Below are 19586 nucleotides of genomic sequence, written 5' to 3'. Positions count from 1 at the left end.
GTGATGTCTTAGGTTAGCGAGTTGTTGAAGAGTAGTGACATAGAGAATGAGAAGGGGCAGGGCAGTGAGTGACCAAAAGAGTCACTCACAGAGGGGGCATATTTAAAGGAGTTGGGGGGGGGGCTAAGTGAGCAATCACACATGATGGGAAAAATTTGCATAGCACCTGTGTAGCAAAACCATAAATCCGCCACTGATTAAGACACTCATATTAAAGTTAAGAAATTTATCCATAAACATGGGGCCGAAATATGCATGGAAAATCTTTTATTTGAGAACAAACACTGAATCATTGCAATGCAAATCCGCAATGATGCTCACAAGGTGGCGCAGTAGCAGTCTTGATATGTAATAGCACATGGGTCTTCAACAAATGGCCAGCAGGCCACATTTGGCCCTCAGAACTTTTGTTGTGGCCTGCTGTTCATTTTCAGAAAATGTTTAAAACATTGAAAAACGATTAATTTCAGAATAAATGGGAGAAATAATAATAAATCCACCTCATTGGGCATTTTGCCTATTGGGGCCTCGCATTTGTATTAGTAACAAATGAAAGAAATAATTTTAGAATAGATGAAAGAAAATTCTAGAATAAATGAGAGAAATAATTTCGAAATTAATTAAAGAAATTATTCCAGAACAAATTGAGAAATAATTTTAGAAAAAATAAAAGTCTTCAAATATATTTGTTCCTGTTCAACTGAGAGCCCATTGACCCCATCTATCAACATGGCACTAAATTACATGGGTTGGTGGCCCGCTGGCTTCATGGGAAATTTCAATTTGGCCCATCGTGTCTGAAAGGTTAAAGACCCCCTCCAATGGAACCTCTCCAAATAAAGGGGAACATCCTCTACTCCTTGAAAAACATGTTTCCCCAAATTCCAGTTTTTAAATTGATAAGCATGTGCCATACATGCACAGTGTATGCTATTTCAGACTTGAATTTTGTAAATTGCAACTGAACTTTCTTGCGATGTTTGTAAGTGAACGTGTATGCATATGAAAACATACCTCTTGTAACTGGTTCCCGCTCTTTTTAGTGGAAAGATTCAGATGCCTTTCCTGTGCTTGGTGGAACTTTGTTGTCTCTTTGTCAAACTTCTTTTTCCTTTCCTGCATGAGATGACGATAAAACCAAAACTAAATACACAAAAAGTCAATATCGACTTCATTGCCATCAAAAATTCATTTTTTCAGAAGAAATTCGAAAAATGAAATACAGTGAAATCTCTCTTTTGTGGTCATTGGCAGGACAAAAAATTCATCCATAAAAGGGGGCCGACCATTAATTGGGAGGATTGAAATGCATACTTTTATTATACAACCCTAAATTATTATTTGACCGTAAAAGAGGCGTGACTGGATCTGAGGGGGATGTTGTTAAGAGGGGTTTCCCTGTACAATGAAACTCCTCTAAGACGTCCACCACCCTACTTTCTCCAGGAAACTAGCCTTTCTAGAGAGGTGAACTAATTAATGGGAAAACCCAGATACCAATGATGAAGATGGATTCTTTTTTCCCCCCCCCCCCCTAGCCTTTAATGTTGGTCACCTCTTCACTGCATTAGTATCAGGCAAAAGAGGATGATAGGCGAATATGCAGGGGATAATAACATAGGGGCAATGTCTTCCCCCCCCCCACCCCCATGCATCAATGATAGGGTCCATAAACAAATATATAAGTTAAATATATACTGCATCATTATCATCATGATGGTAGTACAATTGCCGTGCCCGAATGCTGCAATGGTAAGATGCTTGTCAACCACTAAGAGGGGGGGTCTGTGGGTTGGATCTTGAGGAAGAACATAAACAAAGACCTCTTTCCCTACCAAACCTAAGGTTACCATAATAGATGGAGCCTTTATTTCTGACCAGAGGTGTATGCAAGAGAGGCAATGGGGGAACTCGTGACCCCTTAGCTCCCAAGCCAACCAAAAATTATGGGAAAAAATTCATGTTTTGGTGAAAAAATTAAAATATCGAAAGAAAACACCCTTCCTATGGAGTATTAACCAATTTCTGTTAATTTAAATATGTTTTGAAGGGTGGTAACTCAAAATCTCTCTTGGGAAAAAATATTAATTCCCCTCCCCCCCCCCCCCCTAAAGATTTCAAAGTGCCCCCTCCGAAGGTCAATCTTTTGTATGCCCCTGTTTCCAACCTAACCCGATCAACAATAAATTAATGTATGGCAATGTGATTGCAATTGGTGTGAGGTAAAGTAGTAGTAGTAGTACATATTGCTGAACAGACTTACACACAAGTCTCAGACATGTCCTGCAACTAAATTCAGTAAGGGATTAGTGTCAAACTGTGAGACATCACTGAATTTCATTCATCTCATATATCAAGATTTCATTTTGAAATTTCACACAACACAGTTTCAAGCAAAGGCACTAATAATGCACACCTTTCTCTCTTTGCAAAAGTTCCAAAGAGACTCATTGAATTCTCACAGTATGATGTCAAGGACGGTCGGATTCAAAATAATGTTGCCAGTCTTATACAGCCAAACTTCAGATAACATAACTTGGTTTATTAGTGTTTTATATGCCATTGCCATTCGTGCAAAATGGCATACGTAAAAATTCTCAATTTTTTTTATGGCACTAAAACCTTCTTCACATGTGTTTCCATGTCCTGTAAAAATGTCATATTGATCCATATTGATCTTTTTATTGGTCAGCAACAAATGACATTTTTACAGAACACAGAAACACGCGTGGAAAAACTTTTAGTGGCATAAAGAAAAAATTGAGAGTTCTGACATACAACATTTTGCATGAATGACAACTGTGTTCACAAATTTTGACTTAATGCACTAACGATATTTTGCGATATAAGGAGTACATATACCAAAGCCTTGTAGATAAGGATGACAACAACCACTTCTACTATATGTACCACATATACATTCTTCTGCTGAATATCTAACGAATCAATACACACTGGAATATGAGTTTTGGGTTGTATGTGTGGCCTCTAACATATCTATGTTGTCAGAATTGGGCTTGTTTTGTGTCCTTTCCAGTCCAGCTGCCCATCTGTCTTCCATATTTTGAAGTGAAGGTTGTACATGCTTGAATTTTTCATGTTATATGAGTGAGTATAATGTTGGAGGTCTGCCTGCTCTTTGCGGAGAGACTTTTTCAAATGGACGTAGATAAGGACTGCTACTAAACCACACACATGTACCTCGTCCATATTCCTCTCTAACTTCTTCTAACTGCTAAGTAACTTCTAACAAATTGGTACATGTTGGAATGTGTGGTTTGTGTGTTGTGAACCTGACCTGCAGCTTGTTTCTGTGCAATGATTGTTACGTGTATTGTGTGCCCCATCAGTTTTTATAACTATGAGTGAAGTGTAATGACTGAATAATTGTACGGTTTTAGGCCTGTTGCTCTCTGTGGCGAGACTTTTTAATGGAAGTATTGGTCATTTGTGCTTCGAAGTTTCGACTACCCCTGTGGTGATGGTGGGGGTTCAAACCCAGATCCTCAAGTCTGCCACTATGACTACTCGCCCACCACAGTGGCAAAGTATATAATGACAAGTACTACTAAACCCTGCACACACACACACACACACATGCTGCACCTTGTCCACACATTCCTCTGTGGAATTTCTAACAAATTGGTACATGTTGGAATGTGTGCATATTTGTTGTGAAACTAAAGTGAAGTTTTTTACTGTGTAATGCTTGTTATGCATAGTGTGCTCTTTTTCTAAAATTGATGGCAAGGACCTATTACTACTACACCGCACACCAACTCTGGTCATATATCGCCATACGGTAATTTCCAACCAGTGGAGTTAGGTGGGAAATGAAAGCTCCATCTATCAGTGGTCACCCTAGGCTCGGTAGGTAAAGAACTTGCTTTGAATGTTCTATGCCCGGATTCGAACCCATGGACCTTGATGGTAACCTTCATAGTGGAAGACGAGCATGTTTACCACTGCGCCATTCGGGCACAGGAACAAGCACCTGACAATGAGAGGCTTTGCTCATTTGTGTTGTCTGTCGAGTATCGTGATAAAATCTAAACCAATGGTTTCTCTCTCTCTCTCTCTCTCACTGTGAGCAAGGCATGGGCCAATTTGTTAAAATGTAACTGACAATGGGAGCGGCATCCACAACACAATCCCATGAAAGACTATAACCCTCTTGCTGGAGGTTAATGTAAGCAGCGATTTCAATGTGAAGCCCCAGCTCTTTTTTTTTTTGTATCATTCCAAAAACTCTTTGACCTTCAATATGAAATAAGTAAAAATACTAATTACATGAACTAATTCCAGCTGCACTTCGTCTTTAAAAACAATCGTGCTTGGTATGCTCTTGTTTAACGAATCATTTAAGTACCATTATTTCGTACTGGGAAGTTCGCTTTGATATGTGAGTGTTTGATTAAAAACACGTTCATGAACGAATTGTGCTCCTAAGAAAAACTTTATTTCATAAGTGGTCCTCGTGATAATATCTTGTGCCCTGACTGTTGTGCATTTGCTTTTATAGGTACTGTATGTGTACGAAATCAATGTTGCATTGTTGATCACCTCTTCATTTATCTAAATTGTTTACGTTCCTGTTGGTTTTTAATTTTTTGTTCCAAAGAGCACTGAAACAGTTTGAAATGGGTATATAGATACACATAATGAGAAGCATTTTCTAAATCCATAAAATGTATGATGACTATAGTTTATATACAGGGTGTCCCATAAATTTGTAAATAGTTTCAAAATTCATAAAAATCAAAAGAATTGGTATATTCGAATGTGCTTTGCTAAAAAGGTTATTCTTGTGAAGGGGGATTTTTTTTTTTTGGCAAGAAAAAAATTAGCTAAAATGTTTGTCAACAGAGGCACGAAAGCAAATCAACACTGCACGAAAGCAAATCAGGAGTAAATGGGCCCTAATTTTTCTTCAATCTCTTCTGTCTCCAAAACGCTCATAAAGCTTTACCCAACGATTCGTGGCTGAATTAACACAACTTCACTTATAGTGCTCCATCTTCTAATGTCAAAATCACAATGAAAACATTATGTAAGTGCCAGTAACAGGTGTAATAGGAAAATTCAGAAATGAGCTGTCAATTGTTATTCCCCGCGTTTTATAGAACTCTGATTTGCATATTTTCAGTGATTTTCTTCCTTGCAGCGCCCTCTATCAACAAGAATTTGAACTTAATTTTTTTTTCTGTACCAAAAAAAATCCCACTTCGTGAGAACAACTTTTTTTGCAAACCACATTCGAATATACCAATTCCTTTGATTTTTAAATTAATAATTAATTTATGGGACATGCTGTATTTGATACACATTTATTCTGAATATAGACTTCAGGAAGTACGGGGGGGGCGGCGTCTATCGAGACTGAAACATGGACAGTGTGTGATAGTGATTAAGTGTGATTATAATGCTTGCTTTCAAAATTTCTTAATGAGGGTTCAATTCAAAAATGCTTTATCAAATATTGACAATACCTTGGCGCCACCTATATATTCTTTCCTGAAGTGCTCTATGGGATCAATGAAGGCTACTTGTGCTTGTTCTAACTGTGAAGTAAAAAAAAATAGAACTTTCATTATACTGTTATCATTAACATTTATCTATTTACAAACAAAATCACTTCTAATTATATAGAACTAGAGGTTGCGCAGAAAATTCACCAATAACAATTCACCTCCATCCAATTTGCCAACATGACATTTCACTGACAGACAATTCATCGGCAAAGTCACACAGTAAATGAATGCATGAGCAGGTAAGTGAGCTTGTGAGCAAGTGAGTAAGTAAGTAAGCAAATGAATGAATAAGTGAGCAAATGAATGAGCAAGCAAGCAAATGAATGATTGATGAAATGAGTAGCACCGTCTTAATGCATGGGCTTACCCAGGCACAGCCATGCCTCGTGATAATCTCGTTGACATTTTTAAGATTAGGCATGTAAATTGGCAAGCAATCATTTTTAGTCAGGTAGTAAAGCCTCAGAAAAATCAATTTTCTTGGGGGGCCCATGATGCTCTTAAGGCGGCCCTGGAAGTGAGTCAGGAAGTTATAGTGAGTGAGAGGACAAATGAGGAAGTGAGTGAGCAAATGAGGAAGTGCGTGAGCAGGTGAGCAAGTGCGTGAGCAGGTGAGCAAGTGCGTGAGCAGGTGAGCAAGTGCGTGAGCAGGTGAGCAAGTGAAAGAGTGATCACTCACTCTGTAACTCACTCACTAGCTCATTCCATAACTCATTTGGTTATGGAATGAGCTAGTGAGTAATCATTCACATTTCAATCATTCACACATTCACTCGCTCGCTCAATGAGTTAATTGAGTTTATCCTTCCCTAGGGAGATAAACGGTTGTCTGTGAATTTTCCCCACTGGTAATTTTTCTGCCAATGAATAATTTGTCTGTGAATCTTTCTAGCAGTGAATTGTTGTGTGCAAATTTTCTGTAAGTCAAACTAGAAACAGAGATGCCAGAAACCAAAAGGAACCTATTCTTGCCCTTTCCTGAAGGGCAAGAAGGGGCAAAAATTCAAGGAAGGGAAAGCGAAGAATTTTAGGAAGAAAAAGGGCAGAAGGCCAGAAAATTGAAAAAAATAATAATAAATAAGAGGCAATAGATAAACAATAATAGAAATTCACAAACAAAAAAAGGCAATAAGAGAAAGATATTGTAAAAAGGGGAGAGAGAGAGAAAGTGGAGATTTATACAGGAAATGGCAACTAAGGGGAGCAGACAGTAAGAAAATAGAAGGGAAGAGGTAGGATAGAAATTTAAAAATGACAAGCAGGACAAAAATTCTTAAAAATGTAGGGGGGAGGCACGAATTCCAAAGTGGAAAGAAAGACAAGAATTTCTTGGAGATATGTGGTCAAAGTATGCTAGCGTTAAAAGTGGAGTCTAATGTATACGTGTATATATGAATTCACATCATCATCATCATGCCCCCCCCAACAATAATGACTTTGTTCCCCCCCCCCCAACTTTCAAGTCTATCTATGCCTATGCAAGAATTCCAAAATGGGCCAAGAACAGAGCAGAAATTCAAAAGGGGGGGGAGCAAGGAATGGCACCAAAATTTAGAAAAAAGCAGGGAACGGGGCAGAAATTTAAAAAAAGGGCAAGGAATGGGGCTGAACTCAGGGAAAAGGCAGGAACATTATACTGTAAATTCAGAAAAGTGTATGGGGAAGAAATTCGGAAAAGATTGGGAGCAGATTGTTGAAAAAGCTGTTGTCTGAAACATACGTAATTATAACCCCTTTTAGACCTGCTGGAAGGACTTATTAAGTCCTTTGGGGTCACAAAGTGTTTGTATTTATGTGTTTTTATGTTTGTACCTATGTGTATGTTTGTATTTGTATATATGTCTGTGTTTTTGTGATTTGTTTATTTAAAAAAAAAAGATATTCAAAAAAGGGAAGAGAAAGACATAAATTCTCTCTCTCCAAAGTGGGAAGAAAAACAGGAATTCTAAAGCAGTTAATGACAGAAATTCCAGGGAGGGGGCAAAAAAATAGGGAAGAAATTTGGAGAAAAACCAAGAAATATGGCAGAATTTTAAATAAACAGGGAAAAAAAGGCAGGAATTCCAAAGCTAGTAGGGAATACAGCAGAAATTCAGAAAAAAGGCAAGGAATGGGGACAGAAATTCAGAAAAGAACAGGAACATAAGTTCAGAAAGGAGCAAAAGAAACAAAATTTCAGTATTAAAGGCATATTCAGTATTCAAAGGCATTTATTAGAATGACTTCAACATATTGACACATTTTTATTGACCACGTAATCTTCATTAGGAAAAAGACAATATTTAAGAGAGAAAAAAGGGACAAAAGAAAACCTAAATGAATGAATTGAATTTAAAAAAAACCTACTTAAAACTCCTCGATAACACTAACGAACATTATCTGATAACTTTTGAATAATTTTCATTGCTAAGCTAGCGTTTTCTTACAAGAAATATTAAATTATAGTTGAGAAATTAAAGGAAAACGCAAAAGGTTCTAACAAAATTTATAGTATAAAAAAATTTTTCAATATACTAGTGAGAAAATTTACTAATTGGATAAAGTTAGCGAATTAGTTATGCACCAAATTTATTATGTTAACTGAATTACATGCACAAGAATTATTTAAAGGGGATTATTAATTTACCTTTGAAATTCAGTTCATGAAAAGAATTAAATTCATTAAATTAGAGCATAAAAAGAAAAATTACTAACCATTCTATCTCTTTCATCTTCTATAGCATTTATCAGGGAACTAAATTCTTTGAGAGATCCAGCTGAAATCAATTGAGCATATAATATAAGAAATTCTGAATGTAAGTAACATATTTGCACAGCTTGCGTGATCATTGCAATTAAAGTGTTATCAATTATTACCAATTTTTTTAAACTATGAGTTTTTTTCTCAACTCATAATGAGTGAAGTGTAATGAATGAATAATTATACCGTTGTAGGCCTGTTGCTCTCTGCGGCGAGACTTTTTAACGGGGAGATCGACTCGCATTCACGCTTCGAAGTTGGGAACCGCAGAAAACCAAATTCAACTGAACACCACTGCGGTGACGGTGGGGTTTGAACCCGGATCCTCGCGATGCGATACCGTCACTATGACCACTGGACCACCACAGCGACGGACAGTTTTATACTGCAAACGAAAGCTCCAGTTGCAGAAACTGCTCATGGAAGCTGGAAATGAAGAGGACCAGGTAACAATATAGGAAACTCTAAAAGCCCAAAAGCCTCCGTCCCCTGATGCTTCGGAAGAAGATCAGACATTGCAAAAAAGCCATACAAGAGAGCCTTCCCCAAGATGTCACCAGCACTACCAATAATACACACTTCTCAATCCCAGACGTAGTCAGCGACCAAAGTGAAGAGAGTCAGTTGGAATTAACTTTAAAACTTTCCGATAAAAAGTGTAAAGTTTTGTTGCACAATCAACATTGTGTATGCATAAGAAACTAACTCTAGATGCATATTTCAGCAAAAGTAGTTCAAAATAGAAGGTAAAAGAAAGATATATTTCTTCAGCACAAAAACTAAATTCCATTTATGGAGATAAATATAATATAATTATATTATAATTGCAATGAGAATTTTCCCTCTGATTGTGAACTGTCGTAATAACGGATTTCTACTATACTCTACCACAAAGAAAAATAGTTTATGCACCGCATCAACGCATTGGCATACGCAAAGGTGAGATTATAGTGGTATTTTGCAGGGAAAAGCGTAAACCCTCCCACCCCATCCTGAGAAGCAAAAAAATTGAAATTTTTAATAAAGACGTCAAAAACGAAGGGAAGTGGGGGGGGGGGGGGTGATGCGTTAAAAAATCGCAGTTCCAAAAATCGCTAGGATGCAGACTCTATCATTTAAAAATTTAAGTTGATAATTTTAATTTTTTCAACTACCCCATTGGCAAATTTGAGGAGAGCAAATTCTTATTTAAGTTTAATTTTTTATAACTAAACAAAAAAAACAAGCAAAAACAAATTCCATTGTTTTTAAACAAACGATGAAAAATTTCTAAGAATGAACAAATCAAACAACACTAAATAACCGACGTCCAAGTGTACTTTTTTCCCCCATACAGACAATGCACCTGCACACAAATTAATCAAAACGATACATGGGGAAAACATTTGATGCACTTCCGCAGATACCACGAGATAAAATACAAAAACAGATAACGACTATAACAAAGGAAGATAAAAACAAAAGGGGGGGAAAAAAATAACAAATTTTTCACGGAAGCTTCCAAATTTAAGCTTCACCCTGTGAAATAGCAATTTTCCTCGCTTATTATGAATTTCTCTGACGTTAAAATAAACTTCGTAACATTCATTTGTGAAAGCTCTCTCCATAATTTTTTTTTTAGAGCTTTCAAAAAAAATTTTTGAAACAGTTTTTAATGAACGTGGTGGTAGAGAAATAATGTTTAAGAAAAAAAAAAAATTCTTCGCATGTAATTTTTTTTTTAATGTAAAAACTAAAGATTGAGCGATAGGGATTTTTAAAAAAAAAATAAAATCCCTACCCTAACAACGTTCCAGAGGGTCCCTTAATGACATATTGCTATTTTTTGTTCTCCTATCGGCGATAAAATATTATCAGGAAATTTTTTTCCCCAAAATTTCCGAGATGAAAAACTTCGAAAAAAAATATATTATGTGAGGCCGCAGGGGCTAATTAGAGGAGACGGAGGCTTTCCCGGACTGGTTTCGACACCCACTGGGACCCTCGCCCCACTTCATATGGATGGAATGGATAGATTTTTTTTCTCACACACACTGTTATTTACTAAAATTTTGAAATTTATGGGTTTTTTTCCTGTCTGATAGGGATGGACTGAGTTCCCGTTGTAGGCCTCGGAGACCTGATCTTGGAAAATCCTCTTACAACTCAGGATGGTGGGTGGGGGGGGGAGGAACATAAGTACTGAATTAATGATTTCACATTGAAATTTCGATATAACAATACTCATCGCACTAAGGAAAAATATCGCTGTAAAAAGCAGTGGTTCTTAAATACTTTTAGTCATGGTCCTCCCCCCCCCCGGAAATCTTAGTGTCTGCCATGGACTCAAGACGGCAACTAAACGGGGGGGGGGCGAGGCCGCGAGCGGGTATGGTGCTCTGGGCGCTGGTGCAAATTTCATCCTTTAATCTATCTTTCATCATTACAAGAATTCACCAAAATGCGTGCTTCCCTGCATGGACCAGTATTTAAAGCAATAGAGACTATAGCCATCCATCAACGAGAATGTTCTCGAAAAATGGTGAGAATGCTTTCCAGAACTAGAGTAAATATGACGCGATAGCAATGTCATCTATTGGACTGCAAAAGAACCAAAAGTGCGAAAACAATGTTTCATGCTCCTCTCTATTGAGAGATGCCACTACAAGTACAATTTTTATCAAATCATAACAATGGCTGGACAAATCCCAAGCGCCAAGTCGACTAAAAAATTAGTATTTGAGCCTACATTTGTACTTGTGTATATACATACATATACATATATACGCTCCAAGGTTGAAATATTCTATCTGTTTCCATAGCTTAGATGGTAGAGCACTCGTCCGGCAAGACAGAGATCGGAGTTCGACTCCCCGTGGGGGCAGAGATAGATTTCCTTCCTTGTAATATTCATCTCCACAAATAACCAATATTTCAACGAATCTTGTATAGGGAAGTAGCCGTGGGCACAGGCTGACCGCATACAGAGGTGGCCACGGAATAGGGGTGATTTTTGTACCATGTCCATGGAGCCTATTGTCCGTTCTGAGCAAAACTGGCCGCGAAGGGAAGTTGGCCGTGGAATAGAGATGACCGCCTATGGAAGTTTCACTGTAAATATTAGATCATCATCTTTAACGCTTCATTTCAAAATTTTCAATTTCATAGGCCAAAACTAATTTTCCTGGAATAATAAATATTTTGTTTTGGCCTAATATATAGAAATAACGCTGAAATATATAAGAATTACGAAATAATTTAAAGATAAAAAAAAAAATTGAGGCCATTTTTCAATCATAAGAAGATTAATAGCAGTCATTAAATGCTATCAGAACCAATAACAGGTTTGAAAAATACACGAAATTCTAGAAGTAAAACATCTTTCATCAATAACCTACATCAGAAGAAAGGAGAGATGAAATTGCAATTGCAACATTCGCCAACATATTGAAGACTCGCGACACTGGCGTAAGAAGATTTCTATTCAACTTACTCAAAAAAACATCGTTATAAGGAATTACGAAAACATTGCAAAATACGAACGAGAACACTCGAGACATTTTATGAATAATTATAAAATAACTTGTGGGGCATTCTTACGAATAAAGGCCGAACGAGCGTAAGCGCCATAATACTCTGAAATCACATTTTTAAAAACCCTCAAATCGCCACAATCCCCAAAATATGGAATTAAAAACAAAAGCACAATAAACTTATGGCGTACATAACCACAAATGCCGAATATAGCTAGTACTCATTTGTTCGGCGAAGAATAACTTTATGGGTCCATGCGCTTACAATTAATATTCTATCAAACATAAGCGCAGCAAACCTCTGAAATTACGACCATAAATAAAATTAGCTTCTGAACACTGAAAATTACGTTTTTAAAAACCTAGAGCCACACAATCTTACGAAATTAGTACTTGAAAAAAAAAAGACCCAACGACCTATAATCCTCTTAAATTACTTTAACCATAGATAATTTAAGTGTTTATTAATGTGTTAATAATGTTAAGTGATTTTAAGTGTTAATTGCATTTTTAATTGGGTTGCTGTATTTTTGAAACATATGACAACCATATTTTTATGGGCATCTTTTTATCAGCCACCTCGTTGGGCATTTTGCCTGTTGTGGCGTTGTATTTGTATTTGTATTTATAACTAAACATTCGTCTAACAGACTATCTAATAGATTAGTTACTGAGTAACACACCACTGATTTGAGTTTAGTGATCTAGGATTAAAACATACACAGCGCCGCAATCCTTTGCATTACGTTTCAAAAAAAGAAAGGAATTACGTTTTGAACAGGCCCGTGCCACATTTCTCTGAAAGGGCCGTTCAAGTATTACGTAAGCAAATTTTTAGCCATTTCTGACCCACCCCTTGTCAGCAAAAGTCAGCAAAACGCTGACCCCCTCGTCAGCAAAATTTCGTCATCAGCTCTGCCCCTCTGAATCCTAACTCATATTTTCATAAAGGGTGGTTGATGACGTAAGCATTATCCAAACCCCCCCTCCTCCCCTTGTCATCAAAAGTCAGCAAATCGGAAACCCCCCCCCCCATCGATGATGACGTAACACTTGAACGGCCGCAAATTACATTTAAAAAGAAAAACCAGCGCCGCAATCCTACGAAATCACTTAAAAAAAGACCCAATGCTACAATTTTATGAAATTAAAAAGACTCAACATCTGAAATTACGATTAAAACAAAAAAACAGCGTCACGATTCTCTAAAATTACTTTAAAAAAAAAAAAAAAAAAAAAGACCCAATGCCACAATCCTTTGACATTACGTTTTAAAAAGACACAGCGTCGCAGTTGTTTGAAATTGAAATTACGTTTTAAAAAAATACCAAGGGCTACAAATTTTCAAAATCGAATTGAGACATTGGGTCTTTTTTATTAAAAAGACCCAATGTCACAATATCCTCAAATTATGTTACAAAAAAAAAAACCAGCACCGCAATTCTATGAAATTACTTTAAAAAACCCAATGTCACAATTCTATGAAATTACTTTAAAAAACCCAATGTCACAATTCTATGAAATTACTTTAAAAAACCCAATGTCACAATTCTATGAAATTACTTTAAAAAACCCAATGTCACAATTCTATGAAATACTTAATACCACAAATTTATGAAATTATGTTTTCAGAAGACCAAACGCCGCAATGCCGACCAAATTACCTTTTAAAAAAGACCCAGAGTCTCAGTCCTCTAAAATTCCCAGCACCGTAGTCCTATGAAATTACGTTTTATAAACACACAAAGAGCCACCAAAAACTGCGTGTTACAAAGACCCAAAGCCTGAATCTTCTGAAATTACAATTTAAAAAAAAAAAAAAGACTCAGCACACCACAATTATCTAAAATTGTTTTTTAAAAAATTCAACCTTACAATCCTTTAAAATTACATTTTTTAAAAAACAAACCCAGCGCCGTAATCCTATGAAATTACATGAAAAAGACCCAGTGCTACAATGCTCTAAAATTACGTGCAAAAGACCAAAGGGCTACCAATTCTCAAAAGTTACGTTTTTAAAACCACCCAACGCCAGTCTGGGGTCATTCAAGTATTACGTCAGCATCGAGGTGGGAGGGGTTTCGGATTTGCTGACTTTTGATGACAAGGGGGGGAGGAGGAGGGGGTTTGAAGGTCGCTCACGTCATCAACCACCCCTTTTCGAAGATATGGATATATATATGCCGCTGTGGTGGTCGAGTGGTTATAGTGACGGACTCGCGATGCGAGGATCCGGGTTCGAACCCCACAGTGGTGGTCGGCTGAAGTTTGTTTTCTGTGGTTCCCAACTTCAAGGCGCAAATGCGAGCCGATCTCCCCGTTAAAAAGTCTCGCCACAGAGAGCAACAGTCCTACAACGAAAAATCATTCAATCATAACACTTCACTCATAGTTTGAAAAACTGGTGGCAGATGGCAGCACTACACATAACAAGCATTACAGAGAAACAAAAAAAACTTCACGTCAGGTTTCACTACACGTACACGCACATTCCCGCATGCACCGATTCGTTGGGGGTTCCGCGGGGGGGTTGTGGGCGGGGTGCATGTGTGGTGTAGCAGTAGTAGGTAGGGCTCGTAGGTAGGGTAAAAAAGGGTTCGGGATCCATGATGTTCTTAAGTCAGCCACCTCGTTGGGCAATTTGCCTGTTGTGGCGTTGTATTTGTATATGAAATATTCTAAGCTGCTGGCGGGGGGGGGGGTGGTGGTCAGTGTTTTGCTGACTTTTGCTGACAAGGGGGAAGGTCAAACATGGCTGAAAATCTGCTTACGTAATACTTGAATGGCCCCTCTTCTATAATTAAGGTAAGTTTAAAAAAAGGCCTCGCGTCACATTTCTCTACAATTGCGTTTCAAAAAACACTGAGCACCGCAATCCTCTAAATTTACGTTGAAAAGACCCAGCACCGCAATCCTCTAAATTTACGTTGAAAAGACCCAGCACCGTAATCCTCTAAAATTACGTTGAAAAGACCCAGCACCGCAATCCTCTAAAATTACGTTGAAAAGACCCAGCACCGTAATCCTCTAAATTTACGTTGAAAAGACTCAGCGAAACAATTCTCAAAAATCGCGTTCTTAAAAAATACCCAGAAGCGCAAGTCCCAAAAAGTTGCGTTTCAAAAAAAATCACAGTCATTCCCAAGCCAAACTGACTAACTAACAAGAAAAACTAAGCCAAGCAATGAGCCTACAGAGCACCTATATTCATAAGAGGCGAATAGCCAATACCCATTTTTTTGACACATGACCTTATATAGTTCCTTGCTCTATTAAAACTCAGAATCAGCATAAGAGAGCGCACACAAACACCTCTAAAATAACTTTTTCCAAAAAAAAGGAAAAAAAACATAAGCACCGGGGCTCTCATTTCGTGAAATACGATAATTATAAATAATTTGGCCTAGTTAACTCGATCTTTGTTACAATAAACAATAAAAATGCACAAAAGCATCGGGCTGGTGGTCATTGCAATACGACATGTCCTCGTACGACTCTTTAGCGTTGAAATAATTGGCCCAATTCTCTTTCTATTTTAATCCAAACCAAAAAATATTTTTATGGGTCATGCCTCGTCTGACATCGAATGTGTAGGGAATTTTCTCACTGTCAGGGTCTGTCACGACATCAGACACAAACAAAACAAAAAAAAAGAAGCGAAAACGTGCCCTGATCTGATTTTTCTTCTCCATGTGGCTCATCCATATCTCTTTTTTATTTTCGGGAAAAAGAATTTTTATCTGCATTTCCTCTGCTCTTTCCGCTGAGCTCGTGAGTCATTATACGCACCTGTTCTCATGCTTACGCAACTTTTCTACATCCTCCACCTAATAAGCTCGCTCTCTCTCTCCATGATATTGTACGGTTCATTTCCGAAGTAACATGTCGGTATGAAACAGCATGCTCCCAGAGAAAACGGGGGATGTTCCAAAAAATTTAGTAGCTGCTGCTTTTAGATCTTTACTGAGAGATAGGATGAGAAACTGACTAACAAAATAATAGCCCCTTCCCGGCTGTCGAACTTCCGAGTTGCGAAATGGGCAACTTTAATTGCCTTTGAATTTTTTTTTTCTTTTGCTATAATCGGCGACTTAACTTGCCTTTAGCAAGTTTTTGGCAAAAATTGGCAACTTCACTTGCCTTTGTAAACTTATTGGCTGTAATTGGCAACTTTACTTGTCTATGCCATTTTTTTTGGCAGTAATTAGTGACAACCCGTATGGACTGCGATTTTTATCGATATTATGGAAATATGGTCAGCTTAGGCATTTATCGTGCTGTGTATATTGATCTTTTTTACTGGAACACCTTTCACGGGCCGAATGAGACCTCTTGGTGGGTCGCATTTGGCCCTCGGGCCAGAGGTTGTGCAACCCCGACTGAACACATAAAAGAAAATCTTATACGATCAGGGATAAGCAGCACCACATCAAGAAAAATACTCCGCCATTGAAAGAAAAGTTAGGAGATTCTCACACAAGTTTCTTTTCTTCCATCTTAAAGAAAGTAAGGGACGATAAGGGAATATTAAAACCTCATTACAGCGCTATCAGAGTGATTGAGAGGGATTTTTGCCCCATTCTCGGAGAAAGAGGCTGTTAAAAACTAGTTAAAGTGGGAATAAAAATACTGAATATCAGAAAAACGAGCTGAAAGTCCTATATTTCCCACGAACATTGATACTGACTAGTTAGAGAACTTTCTGCTTAAATTAGCTAGTTGTCCCGGTGCCATCTCATTGTAATTTCGCCATCTATATATGAGTGCATCCAGTTGCAAAACTCGTTAAGTGCCATCCAGAATTTCTTACAGAAAGTGAAAAAGAAACTTTTCTGGAGCACGGGGTTTCCAATTGGTGTTCTGCGGGATTCCGCGACAACTTTTTTTTGGAGGTTCCGCATGATCAAACGCTACGAAACCCTTAAAAATCCCGGATAGCTTTCAAAGAAGAAAACTTTCTTGCTACTGATATGCGTAAAACTGTTCTTTGTTTTGAATTTTAATGAGATAGATTTGTTCAAAAAAAAATCCAGATCACTTGGAGAACGTGGAAGTATGTGAGCGACCAAAAGAATGACCAGAAGAGCAAGGGTCGAAAACAAGGACCTAGAGGGTGTGAAAGCATGTGGACGACCGAAGAGTGACACAAAGGCATATTTACGGTGTGGTAGGAGGAGGCTGGGGGGGGGGTGATATAATCCAGGGCCGCTAATCCGGAGGAATGAGTAAAAAAATAATGAGAAATGAGTCAAGAAAACTACACTACAATGGGTGAATGGCAGCAAAATTTGTATGGTCCAGAGGCCATAAACGATAAATCCACCTACGGAGGGGTGGGAAGCTAAAATTATGTATCCCACGTCAATTGATCGAATTTCCACGTGGAAAAATAAGGCATTTGTCCAAGTGGCACCTGATATTTCTCATAGCACCTAATTCCATTATCGTGGAGTGCCCCTATGCACCAGAAAAGGCCAGGTTACCATATCCGAAGACAGAGAAAGGAGGACGTCTGCGTACGCATCCTTAGTGACGGCGTTTATTCCAATTTTCTCAATAGATGGCGCCACTATTACAACCAATTAAAGGTTTATAATAATTTATAATTTTTCTCAGACTATTGGTGAATGCGTGTAGGAAGAAAAAACACTCATATCAATGAAGAAATATATGTTTCAAAGTGGAGAAAAGAAAAATTTCCCCAAAAAAAAAAATGAAAAATAATTCCGGAAACCTGAAAAGGAGGACAAAAAAGGTGAATTTTCCGAAACGTAGGAGGAGGAAGCTTGAAACGACATCAAAAAGGAGGGCGGTTGGTAACCCTATGGAAAACAACTGTAGATTATTGTTGATGTGGCGTCATCTCGTGCAAACATATGTACTGAATATAGCCAAAGATGCCCGCGCATGCGTCCTCATGTCCTAGTTTAGAATTTAGTTAGTAAGTCCAAATTTAGAAATTTTTGGTGACCATGCTTCAACGCTTTCTCTTGCACATTGAGTAAGTAAATAGTATACCGTTAATATATCTAAATAATATCGTTACATATTAACGCTTAACTGCTGGCTTAAAAAAATCCTGCCTGAGCTAAATAAAATTGTTTATTTCGGATGTACCAAGGATACTTTTTATTTACCAGGTAGTGAACACATTCTCTTCAATTTCCCCTGCATAGTCCTGTTGTTTCTGTGCTCACAGAATTTCGATACATTTTGCCGAATGACAAAACATGCTACCTTATACGATATAGAGAATTTTTCTGCACAGCAAAAAACTATGTACACGGAAGCATTCTCAATCATTTTCAGACTATACACGCCCATAGTTTGTAAACTTATTATCCATGAAAAAATTGTACCTTTCTTAGTTACTTTTATCCATAACCAACAAATGGGTAAAAATAAAATTTTATCAGAAAAACATGCTTAATTAAAGTAGGTGACACTTTGCGTGTATTACTAATGTTATTTTTCTAAGTACAAACATTAACTGTTAAAGTTTTGCTTCAAACTTCATAATTAAATCTACATTATTGCTCAAAAAATGTTTATTAACATCATACTATATTGGTTTTTTTTTTTTACGTGGCTCATTGATCAAAAACTGGTCACCAATTAAAATCGAACAATTATAACAGTTGTGTTTTTTATTAGATAGGTGGCAGAAAGGGCTCCAGTTTATTGATGTATCTCAATATAATACATCCTGTAATGCACAGTTATTTTCTAGAAGGCATATTTTGGCTGATAAAATTTTGTTTACCGTTTGTTGGTTATAGGCAGGGCTCCCACTCAAAAAATTAGAAAAAAGTTGGACTAAAAGTAGGATGGGGGGTCTGTATGCCCCTTTGACACCATAATCATAGCGTAATTTTTTTTAAAAATCCCTAAAAAATTGTTTTTATTTCAAAAAAATGTAAATTAATTTTTTTTTTCTCAGCGTTATTTCAGTATCCTATGATATTTCAGTATCCTTGCTTGACTGAAGCCAAAGCAAAATGACAAAAATGACTTCGTTATAAAAACAATTTTTGGTCAAAACGCAGATAATTCTTTTCTGTCTCATAATATTTATCACATTCTTTTTTAGAGTCCTTCACAGTCGTCTTTCAACTCTCTTGAACAGCGCACAGCAAATTATGAAGGCATGCAAGCTTTTTTAAGAATGGCACTCTTTTAAGACCACTTCAGAAGCACAGTAGCACAGTGAAAATTTTTAAACTACAAAGTCTAATGTGTATAAATAAGTCAAGATGTCTGATGGTTTTACTACAACACCCATATTTTTTTTAAAGGGATTTTTTAAAATATTTTTTACATTTTACTGTTCAATGCCAGTGTAATCACATGACAATCATGTTTCTGACAATTTTGAAACCCTTCCATTTCTAGTTCTTTACTGAGCATTGTAAATATTGTTTATGCCTCTTCTCATGCCTTAAAAATATACAAGACAATTGAATGCTATTGGGTAGCATCAGACTCACCAAAGGGCTTGTGTATCCAACTGTTTTGTAATGCAAACTATTGTTTCACCTATACACAAAATGTGCACCATAATTTTGAATATGGTAAATGTTAGTTAATATCCAAGACCCTGAAGTAGTAAATACAAAATAATTTTTCCATCCAGACAGACGTTTTTAATGACTGCTATACTTGTTGAACTCCCAAACTAAACAAATGAAAAATTAATAAACCAAATGGTCCACATACACCACCCCCAAATAACCTTAAAAACGTTACAATTTCTGCTTCTGCAGAATCATTAATTGCAATCTACAACATTTGGCAATATATCAA

The 19586-nt window shown here is 37.1% G+C and overlaps 1 protein-coding gene across 3 annotated transcripts in view; it reads right to left on the bottom strand.

The window, feature by feature from the left end:
• The window catches only part of Graf (GTPase regulator associated with FAK), a 168637-nt gene that overhangs the window by 95467 nt on the left and 53584 nt on the right, over positions 1-19586 (bottom strand). For all 3 annotated transcript variants that reach the window (XM_089240022.1, XM_089240021.1, XM_089240023.1), the window contains exons 3-5: positions 8226-8287; positions 5490-5561; positions 1015-1116 (exon numbers count right to left, since the gene is read on the bottom strand). In XM_089240022.1, the coding sequence (XP_089096148.1) occupies positions 1015-1116; positions 5490-5561; positions 8226-8287 (236 nt within the window). The remainder of the gene's footprint in view (positions 1-1014; positions 1117-5489; positions 5562-8225; positions 8288-19586) is intronic.

The sequence above is a fragment of the Pholcus phalangioides genome, unplaced genomic scaffold (genome assembly GCF_987345545.1).
Source record: "Pholcus phalangioides strain wild (caught in Gottingen) unplaced genomic scaffold, Ppha-v1.0 ptg000012l_1, whole genome shotgun sequence".
In the NCBI taxonomy this organism is placed as follows: domain Eukaryota; kingdom Metazoa; phylum Arthropoda; class Arachnida; order Araneae; family Pholcidae; genus Pholcus; species Pholcus phalangioides.
This window is presented reverse-complemented; position numbering and strand designations above follow the sequence as displayed.